At 47.6% G+C, this 12392-nt stretch overlaps 4 protein-coding genes across 5 annotated transcripts; 2 read left to right on the top strand and 2 right to left on the bottom strand.

The window, feature by feature from the left end:
* The first annotated feature begins 169 nt into the window (after positions 1–169).
* On the top strand, positions 170–1369 carry BDBG_00382 (uncharacterized protein). Its single transcript, XM_002629090.2, has 2 exons — positions 170–382; positions 472–1369. Exons 1-2 carry the CDS (start codon positions 371–373, stop codon positions 916–918), a joined length of 459 nt encoding a protein of 152 aa, XP_002629136.1. The 5' UTR covers positions 170–370; the 3' UTR covers positions 919–1369.
* Positions 1154–3917, bottom strand: BDBG_00381 (succinyl-CoA:3-ketoacid-coenzyme A transferase (ScoT)). The gene is made up of 3 exons (XM_002629089.2): positions 3239–3917; positions 1931–3116; positions 1154–1787 (listed from the first exon to the last, which is right to left on the bottom strand). Exons 1-3 carry the CDS (start codon positions 3284–3286, stop codon positions 1474–1476), a joined length of 1548 nt encoding a protein of 515 aa, XP_002629135.1. The 5' UTR covers positions 3287–3917; the 3' UTR covers positions 1154–1473.
* A 19-nt stretch (positions 3918–3936) lies between these two features.
* On the bottom strand, positions 3937–10983 carry BDBG_00380. Of its 2 annotated transcripts, XM_031719861.1 has the most exons (13): positions 10117–10983; positions 9282–10015; positions 9000–9204; positions 8897–8948; positions 8410–8804; positions 8269–8357; positions 7668–8205; positions 7174–7605; positions 6852–7092; positions 6357–6777; positions 6125–6290; positions 5560–6057; positions 4376–5377 (listed from the first exon to the last, which is right to left on the bottom strand). In XM_031719861.1, exons 1-13 carry the CDS (start codon positions 10145–10147, stop codon positions 5241–5243), a joined length of 3939 nt encoding a protein of 1312 aa, XP_031575771.1. In that variant the 5' UTR covers positions 10148–10983; the 3' UTR covers positions 4376–5240. The 2 variants fall into 2 exon arrangements, with proteins under 2 accessions (XP_002629134.2, XP_031575771.1); XM_002629088.2 differs by having other exon boundaries at positions 3937–6057; positions 10117–10752.
* Positions 10689–12265, top strand: BDBG_00379 (NADH-ubiquinone oxidoreductase 213 kDa subunit). Its single transcript, XM_002629087.2, has 4 exons — positions 10689–11016; positions 11106–11225; positions 11315–11509; positions 11596–12265. The coding sequence occupies exons 1-4, from the start codon at positions 10833–10835 to the stop codon at positions 11691–11693; spliced, it is 597 nt and encodes a 198-aa protein (XP_002629133.1). The 5' UTR covers positions 10689–10832; the 3' UTR covers positions 11694–12265.
* The last annotated feature ends 127 nt before the right edge of the window (positions 12266–12392 follow it).

The following is a 12392-nucleotide window of genomic DNA, read 5'->3' as shown; positions in this document are numbered from 1 at the left end:
GTTGGCCCTTACAGCCGTTGCGGTTAGCGATCCCACTAGATCACGTGACCCACCACTATATTATGTTCCTGTAGATAGATCTATCAATACAACCTTCAACTATCCTACAGACATGACGCCGCGGGTGACTAAGCACATCTCCATCCCAGCCAAGAAAACATTTGTATGGCGGATATCAACTACGTTCCGCTTCAATTGTTGCTGAATGAGAAATACCGCATTCCTGGGTGTATATACACATAGAGAGAGAGAGTACTTTGTTTCCGCCATTTTCAACCGGGACTGTTTGGAAAAAACCTTCCAGCTATATTTTACGACCACCAACAACCCGCCCGCAACCAGAGAAATAAAATAAAATCACTACACAGCCATGACAAAACAAGTCCGTCTCCCTCTACCCTACCCCCTATAAATAACCAAACCTACCTTGACATAACAAACATGAAAGAGTTAACCCAATCTCCAATCTAGCTCTCCCCCAAAACCCTCTCCGCCCACATAAACCGCCTCATATCCCGCTGGCCCAGCGATCCCGTCCGCCCCTCCGCCGTCTCCGTACAAACATATCTAAAAACCCGTCTTCCTACCACCCCCACCCCCACCACATCTTCCTCTTCTTCTCCTTCACCACCAACAGCAACAGCGACAGCACCACAATCACAAGCGCAAGCGCAAGCGCAAGCGCAAGCGCAACAACAGCAACAGCAATCACAACTCTCCACCGCCAGCATAAACGCGCTCTACTCGCTGCTGGAAAACCGGTACGAGAAACAATACCCGCTGCCGCAAAATTTGCGGCATCCGCGCAGTGCACCGTCGCATTATGATGATGTGCTGCGGGAGTTTAGGGAGGCTCCGGGCAGGGGCTGGGTGAAGAGGATGATGGAGAAGCTTAGGGGGGTTTTGAGGTTTCAGTAGTAGAAGGGGAGGGAAGTTGTGTATGGGGATGTATGAGAGGGTTTTTTTGTCTTTTATATTTTGTGTTTCTGTACTATATGGATGATTGCATCTGCTGGTTTCCTTTTGGGCAGGGTGGTTGTTGGGTATTGTTGTATTTGTGATACCTCTGCGATGGCTTCTTTTTAGCGTGAATAAATGTATATATATATCAAGTGGCCAATAGGGCTGATGTTAGAGGGATGAAGGAGGTAGATATGAGGATATCTAGAAAAAGAACTACATTGGATTGATATATTGAATCATTATCTAGTGGGTTATGAAAATATGCGATTCTCACACTAAAATAAGAAAATGCACGCCGCCTTTTATGGATATATCCTGATGTAGTTGAAGCAAACCCATCCAAAAAATAAAAATAAAAATTAAAAAAAATAAATAAATAAATAACAAAAGAAAAAAAGTAGGACAAACAGTAAATGGATATATAAAACCCAACGAAAACAAAATAGTTAACCCACTCGTTCAACATTCAAAACCCCCATTCCCATCTCCATCTCCTACCTCCCTCCCAACTCACAGCATCGGCTTAACCTCATCCGCAACCTTAAACGGGGCCTCCGTCTTCGCACGCACCTCATCAACCGTCACGCCATCCGCAAGCTCAATCAGCGTCAGGCCGTTTGTGAAATCGACATCAAACACGCAGAGTTCGGTGATGATGCGGCTCACGCACGCCCGGCCGGTCAGCGGGAACTCGCACTGCTTGAGGATCTTAGGGTTGCCCTTCTTATCGGTGTGTTCCATGGTGACGACGACTTTGGTGGCGCTAGGGTTGGAGACGAGGTCCATGGCGCCGCCGAAGCCTTTGATTTTGCCAGGGAGCATCCCTGTTTGATATGTTAGATGGATGTGGGAAATGAGGTTATGTATAATGGATATGCTGGGGCCGGGAAGGGGAAAAAGGGCCCCTGTTGGATATTGGGGTATAGAGAGATCAAGAAAAGACAAAACGACGAGCAAAAGGACTTACAGTTGGCCAAGTCACCCTTCGCACTAACTTGCATAGCACCCAAGATCGTCAGATTAATCCGTCCAGAACGGATCATGCCAAACGACTCCTCACTACCAAAGCAAGACGCACCAGGCAGGAGCGTAACCGTCTCCTTGCCCGCGTTGATCAAATCTGCGTCCTCCATGCCCTTCTTCGGATAGGGGCCCAACCCGAGAATGCCATTCTCAGATTGCAGTTGCACCTCAATAGACGGGTCCACAAAGCTAGGAGCAAGCATGGGCATCCCAATGCCCAGGTTCGCATACATGCCATTCTTGAACTCCTTGGCGGCGCGGCGGACGATACGCTCCCGTTTACTGGCAGTGTCCCCCTTACCCAACGCAGACAAATCCGCGCCCTCGCCATCCTCCTTGGCGAAAGTGAATTTCTCAATCTTCTTCTCCGCCGTGCTCTTGATGACACGCTTAACGTAGATGCCCGGCAGGTGCACGGCGGCCGGGTCGATCTCACCGACTTCGACGATGTTCTCAGCCTCAACGATGGTCATCTTCGCATTGCGGCCCATGGCACCGTTGAAGTTTGCAGCGGCGAAGCGGAACTGGCAGTTGCCGAGTTTATCGGCCTTCCAGGCCTTGACGAACGCATAGTCTCCCTTGATGGCTTCTTCCATGACATAGCTCTTGCCATCGAAGACCTTGACGTCTCTGGGCGCACCGTAAGCGGCAACGGTGCCGTCCGCGTTGTGTTTTAGCGGTAGGTCGCCGGTTTGGACGACGGTTCCAAATGCGGCGGGGGTAAAGAAGGCCGGGATCCCAGCACCGCCGGCACGGCAACGTTCCGCCAGGGTTCCCTGGGGAGTTAATTCGAGCTCAATCTGGCCGCCAAGATACATGCGTTCGAAGGTCTTGTTCTCTCCAACGTAGCTGGCGACCATCTTCTTGATCTGTCCGCTGCCTAGGAGCAAACCCAGGCCGGCTCCGTCGACGCCGGCGTTGTTGCTGACAGCGGTTAAGCCGGTGATGGACTTGTTGGCATGTACAGCTTCGATTAAAGTATCCGGTACACCACAGAGGCCGAACCCGCCGGCAAGGAGTGTGGAATTGGATTTCATGTCCTTAATCGCCTCCGCAGCGGAGGGAAGGACTTTATTGATTTCATTTCGGCGGAGGGTGCTCGAGAAGGCACGGGCGAGGAATTGTTGGTGCTGCAAAGGGTGAAAGATGGCAAATGTTAGCCCATATGAAATTGGAAGAGGTGTCGGGCGCTGTAGCTTAAATATTCCCCGTGCTGTATCTAAGGGATGTATATATTGGGGGTTGGGAATACCTTTGAGGGGTTGGAGAAGCCCCGCGCAACCCGCAGATAGAATGACATTGTGTGTGTAAATGCCCCTCCACGCAGTTGAACACGATTAGTTCTTACTATTCCTTACTCTTCTCTACCTTCTCAATATGTTTAGCAGCAGGAAGGACGTGACACAGCAGCAGAGGAGTAAGAAGTCAAGTTGAGATGAATATTTTCTCTTTTTCTCTCTTGCAACAAGCCCCAGCCCGGCTCTGGAATCAACATAAACGGTGGACACGGAGGAGATAATAGCGGCGGACTATGGGGCCCGCGGGGAGAATTTTCGGTATATCTAGAGGACAACTAGCAAGATTCGCAGCTTGCCATAGACCCGATGGTATGGAGCACATATGCCAAACCAAGGCGCGGAGAGCAAAGCCGAAGCAAACTAGCACGGCGTGAGCAGCAGCGGCGGGCGGCAACAACGAAAGATAATAACAACGCGCGGGGTAATCTGTCTTCTGGAGGTTACACGTTGGATAAACGATTTTAATTATCCCTTCCCCTCCACGGCGAAGCAGATGAATAACGGCGTCTGTGGTAACGGCTCTGCGGGCGGGAGGCGGGCACTCGGAAGCGGAAGAAGCTCTTACATGTTAAACTACGGAGTAAAGTTAGTTAACAATAAATAACTAGTTAATGGCTGGCGTCGGCAAAGAGCTTAGCCGAGTCCGAGAATTGCCGCGCCGAACAAACAGCTGGAGAGAAAAACACCGGAAGAAACAGAAGAAACACCGGTCCATTGTTAAGAATATTTAATATTATCCTCACACACAAGAAAGAGAGAGGGTTTCGGAATATATACAAAGGAAGGAGATGTTGACTGATATTTCTGACTCCTAGTTGGCCAACTAACTTAACTAGTTATAAACTATATCATGCTGGGAAAAAACGATGGAGCTGTAGACCATTCCACCCACATACTCATTTGATAGATATCTAGATACCTCTCAGGCTGCGTTTTGTTGTTTAGGTCACCTTTTTATTAATTCTTTTTATTTGATTTTTTTTCAATTTATTATCAAGCCTGCAATGTGGATGGCGACTTTCCATGTAAGATGATGACACAAGATTCAAAAAAGGAGCTTCGCCGCGGATAAACCTGAAAATAAAATACTCCTTTTTCGCATTTGTGAAATGATAAGATGCCTCGTGAACTCTCTTCTAGGAATTGCCTGGGTAGGTAGGATAGATAGTTCATGTTGATGTGAAAAATTTCTATGGTACTGTCTTTGATTTGATACAACAAGCTCCTCTCTAATGGATGAAAGAACAATCAATGCAGCGCAACAAAAGGGCCCCAAAGGGCGTAAAAGAGCCTTTGGGAGAAAGAGGCTGAAGGGACGAACTACTACTGATGCTGAAACTGAAAACGGTAGCATTGTTGCTGATACGCCGGCGTGAAAATCTTTATCATTAGATCGCATGGAAAAAGATCGAAAAGGGGTCAAAGACATCATACACGCGCACCCATGGAGATATCGTTTAAGCAGAAACGGAAGGAAAGGGATCTCAAAAACCGAAATCAATATCCATCCAACCCCAGACACGCGCGCCCGCATTCCCGAAGTTCCCGTTAACATAGTCTTAAAAGTAAAAAAGGAACATTTTCACCGTACAGACAGCAAGGAAAATGCGAAGCGAAATAAAATGATGCGAGGGCAAGCAAAATGAAAAAAAGCGCCAATCAACCGAGATAAATAAAATAAGGGCTCCGTGAGGAGAAATAAAAAAGCAGAAGGCCTACGGTCTTAAATAGAAATGTGATGGGAGGAACGTCAAGAAAAGAAAAATTGATGCTGGGTGGAAGAGAGGAGAGAAATAGAAGGGAAGTCAAAAGGATCCAATAATTATGACATCACATCAACACTCAAGTTAGAAAAAAAAAAAAAAAAAAAAAAAAAAAAAAAAAAAAAAAAAAAAAAAAAAAAACCAGCCATTAAACATGAGTTAACCTCTATTGGAGTGATGGAGGGCGCCGCGACTAACCTGCCGCTTTGGGACCGAGGGTGCCTGGAGGCTCATCATCAGTGCGAGTTTCCCCCTCAACTTTCCGTTTGAGGCGGTTGCGGGGTGGAGAGGGAGATACAGCAGCTTCAGCTTCCGTCGTGACCACTGCTCCTACCACGACACAGACGGGATGTTAGCAAACTTCTTATTCCACTTCCCCTTGAGAGTGGTGGCGGCGGTAGTCGCGGCGGCGGCGGCATTAGCAACAGTAGTGGAAGGTGTGTTTTTAGTAGTCTTTTTGCCATTACCATTGCCATCCACCGTCCCGTTTTTGCCATTGGCAATATCCATACCTGCAGGTACATTCTCTATTTCATTGTATGCAGGGGGGTCTTCCATCTCTGTATCGCCGCTGGGAGGAGTGCGTGTTTGCGACGGTCCGGACCCATTCGCTTGCTGACCACGCAGGACGGTAGATGGTGCTGGTGCTGGCGCCTGTGCCGGTATTGGTGGGGCTTCGGGAGGGCTGACGTCCTCGATTTCGCGATTGACTGGCTTCACAAGACGGTCTTTCATGTGCTCGTTGACGTACACGAGGAAGTAAGGGGTGGGCGGATTTGTTAAATTTTGGCTTTCGAATATCTCCGACTTGCTATGGACTTCGGTCACCTCGCTGTCGTTGTATTTTCGCCATATATTCTTGTCATAGTCGAAAATATAGATGTAATAATGACCAAACTCAACAGAGCCATGATGCACGAAGACGGCATATAACCGATAGGGGAGATGTCGAAGATCGGTGAATTGAGAGTCAAGCAATGCAACTAAATCCCTCTCTCGTGCTTCGAGGCCTGCCCTTGCGTATTAGTGGACCGCAACTTTTGGAAGGTATTAACAGACATAGGTGCGTTGACATACATTTAATTTCATCCCTGGCCATTTCCTCAACGGCTGTAAGACGAGATAAAATACCATCATCGAGTTCCAGTGCTTCATCTGCCATATCGGGTTCGTCTTCGATAGCCATTAGGCTTTGAATGTATGCTTTTGTCTCTGTGAAGACATCTGGTAAACAGGCCCAACTCTACTCAAGGATACGATGGTCAGCTTTACGACCGCGGGGAGTAGCGGAGAAGAGAAGAATTTATACCTCTGTATCAATAAGCTCAGCTTTGCGCGCTCTCAGTTTGCGGAGTTCATCCTTCCACCGCCAGCATTCACGGCGCCTTTCATCTAGATTATGCTTATTACTGTCCATATACCTGTCCAAGTATATAGTTTCCTTCAACTCCAGGTGATGAGTTGACTTAAACGATGACTTCTTGACTTGATCAAACTGAACGCGTTGGACTTGAATCTGGAGAACTGGGGGCAACTTGCTAATGGCACCGTATTGTTCCACCTCAGCGCCGTCGACCTCTACCTTTTGGACGTCAAATGCGCCGTCGATTGCAGAATAGATGTCCTTCGATCCGCTAGCAACATCGACCTTGATGTCAGACCAAGACTCTTCCTTGGACCGAACTCCGTTTTCTGCGGCAATGTAGGACACAGTCTTGCCATAAAATAAACTTCGACTATGTGTCAGCGTTGAAACCACGAGATTATCATTATCGTTAAGGTTGCATGCATATCGAAAACTTACTCTGTGACAACATCGAGCTGCTCTCCATCTTGGTCGAACCTGATAGGTTTGACGGCGCATTGAGTTTGAAAAAGAACATTGTTTATAACCTCTGTGACATCCTGCTGTGCCCCAAGCTCAACCTCTTCTCTGAGTTGCTGCTGGTAATCTAAGGGTGCCGGCCGTAGAGGCGTTGGCCGAGGAGGAACGGGAGGGGGTCTATTCGGAGGGCCAATGGGCGCCAACGCCTGCATAGAATCGCCTGTAGTTAAACATAGAAAGTAAGCCATCAGACCTCAAACTGATGGAGCCCGGACTCGGTTACGATGTTTGTATAACGTACCTGTACCGGCTCCCACCCCGTTCGAATCGTCTACTTCTTTCATCTCAACGGTAATCTCCTGAGGGGCGGGCCCGATATTCTCCTTATTGTTTACCTGCGATTCCTCATTATCTGCTTGCGCGGTTAATGAAACAAGCGTTATATCACTGTCCGCATCACTGCGCTCAAGTGTCTTGTTACTCGCATCCACCGCCGCCGCATCTTTTGATACCTCTGCAATGGTCGCAGTTGGAGGCCCTAATGGTCCTAAAACTGGCATGCCATTTATCTCACCAAGGCTGGGGCGACTGCTCGAGATCAATGATTTCCTCCGGATGGCCGCTTCGTTTGAAGAACTAATTAAAGTTAATCTAGCTAGCTCCTGCTCAGGCATAACGGAGGAAGTAGGAGATGTAATCATCTTTTTAAACAATGATTGGAGCTCCACGAGAACTAGTAAAATTTATCGATTAGTTATCCTTAATCCAATAAGGGCCGAATTGTGTAAAACTCACATTTTTGGGACCTCTCGATCTCAACAACCGAGACTTTTCGGGATCCAATCTTTTTCCTATCGAGGCTCCTCTCGTCCAGAGGCATCTTATAGTCATCAAAATGAATAACCATCTTACGGAAAGGAGTCACGGTGAAGTAAAATTGAAGCAAACTGTTTAAGTAGCAGGTATTGCCGATGTTTTGGAGCCCGACAGGCCATTCTTTGAGCACGCGATTTGCCAGTGTCGCATTTTGACCGAGGGTGCTGCTGATCATCGCACTCCCTTTGTCTCTCCCAATGACATCAAGAGCTCGTCTATATGTTTCAATTTGGCCTGGAGCTTCTGAACAACAAACGGAGAATGCGGCGAGAATCGCAGCATCATCCACGGTCCGGTCAGGTATTTGAAGAAGACGGAAAGCTTCTCCAACATCCATTTCTGCAGCTGCTGCTTCACCAGTATTTAAAAAGTATTTCAGGGAGTTGGAGTCACGCGCCTCAGCAATCAAAGCAACAGCCTTCCTAGCTAGTTCTTTCGTAGCGGGCTGATCGTTAACCTAATTTGGAGAGTAAGTATTTGGAATATTTCAAAGGGGCAGCACGAGAAGGGCGAAAACTACCTTTGCAGCATACATGGAAACAATGAAATCATCAGAGGTATCACTTTCTACTCCAAGGTACAACAGCGCCTGTTCCACAGTAGAAACACCTATAAACCTGTTAGTTCCGGAATCGCTCTACTGACTCTTCATGAGACATACGCTCTTCTGCTACCGATTTTATCTTCTCACTCCCACGGCTGTCTCCAATCCTCCAAAGCTGTCGTCTTGTTTCCGTGTCGTTAGCAGTATCGCGAAGACGAGCAAAGAAAGAGACAATGATGTCATCATCCGTCAAATTCCGATTTCGATAATCAAGTTGAAAGTACTTGTACGCGCGGGGAATATCATCGTCAGCGTATCGAGAACCACTACATTCCAGCGCTACCAGGTCGTTGATTTTTCCTCCATCTGACGCGCTTCTCCACTCGCCAATATATCGTAAACATCTGAGATAATAAGGGCCTTGTCTAGGATCAGTTTCAATCTGCCGATTATACGCCTCTATAATGAGATCCGTGGACATGTCCTCAGTCGCCCCAAGATCCTCGTAATATCTGAACATTTAGTTAGCGAAAAACCAATTGGTTCCTGAACATTACACTATCACTCAAAAGGAAAAGGAAAAGACAAAGAAATATAGACTTACGGAGCCCTTCTTACTTCCTCGTTAACTGGATTCAGAAAGAATGTTCTGTCGTCTACTAATAGGTAAGTATTTTGAATCATAGCATATGGTGAGAGAGACTAACAGTTCGATGAACCAAGGAGTTGGTTGAACTTGCTAATGGCAGGGTCGAGAGGGATTCCCGGTGGTTGGCCTTCTTTCTCATGAGCGGGCCTTCGGTGGATTAAAGCTGAGAGCTCATTTGACACGTTATCAAGAAAGATATTAAGAGGATTTCCATACGGGACGTGGTCGGATGTGTCTGGGCACGGAGGATCCCAACTGTCTTCCTATGCAAGCCCAATGAGTCAACAGGAGATGAGATTTTCACAACGATTCAGATAAATGTTTTGTAAGATACACATACCCTCGCATGAAATTCTAAGAATTCCAGAAGCTCATGGCAAGGCCGACCATCCACACCAAAACAAACAACGAACCGCTTATTCGACATGGAAATTGATTTGCTTCTCTGGCTATCATGCAGGGCATTATCGATGTAGGTGCGCAGGTTCGTCAACACAGTAATGGGAAATGGTCGACTATGACCCTCTAGTCTCTCTGGATACGTCTCCATAGCTTCATCGGTCCTGGCCTTTAGCAGCTCCTTGTTTGTCAAGATGTTCACCCAGTGCGGTGTCAAAACCGGGGATAGTAACTTCAGGGAAATAACAGCAGCGCATGTCGAATATGAACAACGAAAGTAATGAGTTTCTAATCGTTGACCCTTCTCCCAAAAAGGGTTTGAAACTTGGCGACCGTCGCTGTGCGAGTAAACAATGTGATGTAGCTGGCTAGGACAGTGGGACGCTTCTGTTGTATGCACCATCTTGATCTCTAAATGATAGCGGCATATCAAGCACATCGCGGACACCTTGTACGGAGTCCTTAGTCCAGCCTGGAAACCTTTAGGAGGAAGCTCAGTTTGGTTGGCTTTTGTTATATATTGGTGGGGGCAGGCCTTTGGTGAGATGAGTTCCGGGTAGTCATCGGGATCGTGGAAGGGAGGTGGGAATTGTGTCAAGAGGTTGAAGGATGAGCTGGGAGGATTTGCAGGATCGAAAGAGAGGACATCTTGGATAAAGCGGGGAGTGGTTTTCCCTAGACAGATAGCCATAGTTCATCAACGGTTAACAGAGACGGCGGATCAAGAGGAATCACGAAGCAGGAAAACAACGAGCTTCAAACGTTGATAGCCATACCAGGTCCCGGGGAAACAGCCATGTGTGACATTAGAGATAAGATTCCCAGCAAATCTAATAGAAGTGTTGCGCGAAGATAGCGTCGTAGCTGTATCAAGCAAACGACGCTACTAGAAGCTCCGCAAATGCGCTCAGGACGTAGAGCATCGAAGAATCATCGGAACTAAGATTCGCCCAGAGATCGGAAAAGAACAAATGAGCTTCTAGCAACTAGGCTTTACCGCTATTAAACGAGGTTTGTTCCAACGGTAGAGAGCAGTTTGGATGGAGCCTCCTGAGTGAGCGAATCGAATGATGCAATGCGTTGAAGAAGACGTATCTATTCAGGCTGCTGGTTGACGTAGTGGGGTAACTAAGCTAAAGAGAAAAAACGACGAAAGTAGGAAGGAAAGAAGAATATGCGCTGTGCTGAGCTCTTGTCTGTCTACCAGACATTCACCCGCTGGGGTATATATTCAAAGATAAGGTGGCTCCAGCAACTCCGTTGAGGTGTTTTGAATAGTTGAAGTTGTAGTTGTACGGAGTACATCGTTCGTCGTCTGCGGAAGCTCCCAAGACGTTTTGCCAAGACCCGGCCATCGGCCATCCATGTTCCTTCAAATCACAACCCCAAGACTCTTGAACGACCGTATTGCTTCACGCGCACACCACACTCCAACACTCCCCCGCAACAGCACAGCTTTGTGTCCTGTTTCTCTTCCTCTGCCGAAGCAGTCATGTCTTCCCCAGCCGAAGAGGAAAGCTATCACCCACAAGATGCCATTGCTGCCACCATCAAGACAACGCTGACGACCGGGGCCGTTGGTCTTTTCGCCTCGTCCGTCCAGAACACCCTGCAAAAACGAAACTACGGCCCCTGGGGTGTCGTCACAAAAACAGGCGGCACAATTGCTTTATTTGGTACGATTGATCGCTTCAATGGCAATGGATGGATGAAGCGGATTTTTTTGGAAGGGCGTGCTAATCATAGTTTATTTGGTGTTTTGTAGCCTCTGTCGGCGGTGCGTATCAGTTCGCGAGAATAGCAGCGGCTAACCTAAGGGAGAAAGACGACCACTGGAATGCTGCATGGGGAGGGTTTTTCGGTGGAGCAGCTATCGGATTGCGCGGTTTGTCTAGTCCTCGCTTTTTCCGTGTCACGTCCTCCAGAGTTCGCGGACCGACTAGACCACTAACAACATATATTTATTCGTTGCAGCCCGAACGTTCCCCGCGGTTATTGGTTACGGCGTGGTTGTGGCCACTGCACTTAGTGTATTCGAATATACCGGAGGAAGTCTTGCAGGCAAGGGACATGCTAATGAGGAGGATGAGTTTGAGAGGCGGGAAAAGCTCCGGAAGAACTTCCGTTCCCCGATTGAGGAGACAGTTGCCCAGCTCGGGGAAGGTAGAGGTATGCAAACCATCATCTTGAGCCATCCGCGGACTAAGTCTCCATTTCTGCGATGACATGGGTGCTAACCATAAATGAATATATAGGCATCCGCGGCGAGAACTACGAGGAACGAAGACGGCAGAGGCTGAAGGAGAACTACGGCATTGACGTGCCTGCCACAGCACAACCCGCCAGAGCATAAAAAAAAATAAAAAATACTTGCATATACATTTTCCTAGTCATATATTAGCCCTCACTTCCTTTTCCAGTCTTCTATGTCCCTTTTTTTTCCTGTAGTATATATTGTTGTCTCAGGACCCAAATTCACTAGAACTTTGTCTCGTCCACCTTTTTTTTCCCATATTAGCACACAACCTCCGATGTTATACCCCAAGCCCCCACCCTTCCCTCTTTTGCCATGCATTGAATAATGCGGACAGGATGAAGCCTGGCAGACTTTGTCCGGTCTCGTCTCCCTCTCGACCCTTCGTTCATCGACGAAGAATATGTTTTATTGTATCGATCGAGCAGAGAAATAAAAAGTTTGCGATATTCGTCCACAGCGCCAATTGAGATACACCGCACACGCACGCGTAAGAGGGGAGAGGGCTTGTCATGAATTTTTTTGCAGGCAGAACCTTTCTTCCCTAATGGAGCTCTTTTATAATTACGGTCCGGACTTTTTGTCCAATCATCTACAACTTATGAAATGTGATTACATGGAGCAGTATAGTCTAGCTTATGGGGATCAATGGTGGTGACTGCAATGATATACTCTTATTATTGAATACCCTCCCATTTCCTCAAGCAAGATATCATCACATGACACGAGCACGAGAGCCTTCAGCCACACTTGATGCCAACCTCCGTTCAAAGGTGAGGCGTGACGTATAAATGAGGC

Source organism: Blastomyces gilchristii (assembly GCF_000003855.2).
Source record: "Blastomyces gilchristii SLH14081 genomic scaffold supercont1.1, whole genome shotgun sequence".
NCBI classification, from domain to species: domain Eukaryota; kingdom Fungi; phylum Ascomycota; class Eurotiomycetes; order Onygenales; family Ajellomycetaceae; genus Blastomyces; species Blastomyces gilchristii.
This window is presented reverse-complemented; position numbering and strand designations above follow the sequence as displayed.

Bases quoted from the DNA above. Each gene is read 5' to 3' on its own strand.
- BDBG_00381 (XM_002629089.2), bottom strand. From the start codon at position 3,286: ATGTCATTCTATCTGCGGGTTGCGCGGGGCTTCTCCAACCCCTCAAAG. The intron at 3,117-3,238 runs GTATTCCCAACC...CACCCTTTGCAG, and splicing joins GCTTCTCCAACCCCTCAAAG to CACCAACAATTCCTCGCCCG. The intron at 1,788-1,930 runs GTAAGTCCTTTT...CATATCAAACAG, and splicing joins GAAGGGTGACTTGGCCAACT to GGATGCTCCCTGGCAAAATC.
- BDBG_00380 (XM_002629088.2), bottom strand. From the start codon at position 10,147: ATGTCACACATGGCTGTTTCCCCGGGACCTG. The intron at 9,205-9,281 runs GTATGTGTATCT...GGGCTTGCATAG, and splicing joins TCTTAGAATTTCATGCGAGG to GAAGACAGTTGGGATCCTCC. The intron at 8,206-8,268 runs GTAGTTTTCGCC...TCTCCAAATTAG, and splicing joins TTTCCATGTATGCTGCAAAG to GTTAACGATCAGCCCGCTAC.
- BDBG_00379 (XM_002629087.2), top strand. From the start codon at position 10,833: ATGTCTTCCCCAGCCGAAGAGGAAAGCTATCACCCACAAGATGCCATT. The intron at 11,226-11,314 runs GTTTGTCTAGTC...TATTCGTTGCAG, and splicing joins AGCAGCTATCGGATTGCGCG to CCCGAACGTTCCCCGCGGTT. The intron at 11,510-11,595 runs GTATGCAAACCA...ATGAATATATAG, and splicing joins CCAGCTCGGGGAAGGTAGAG to GCATCCGCGGCGAGAACTAC.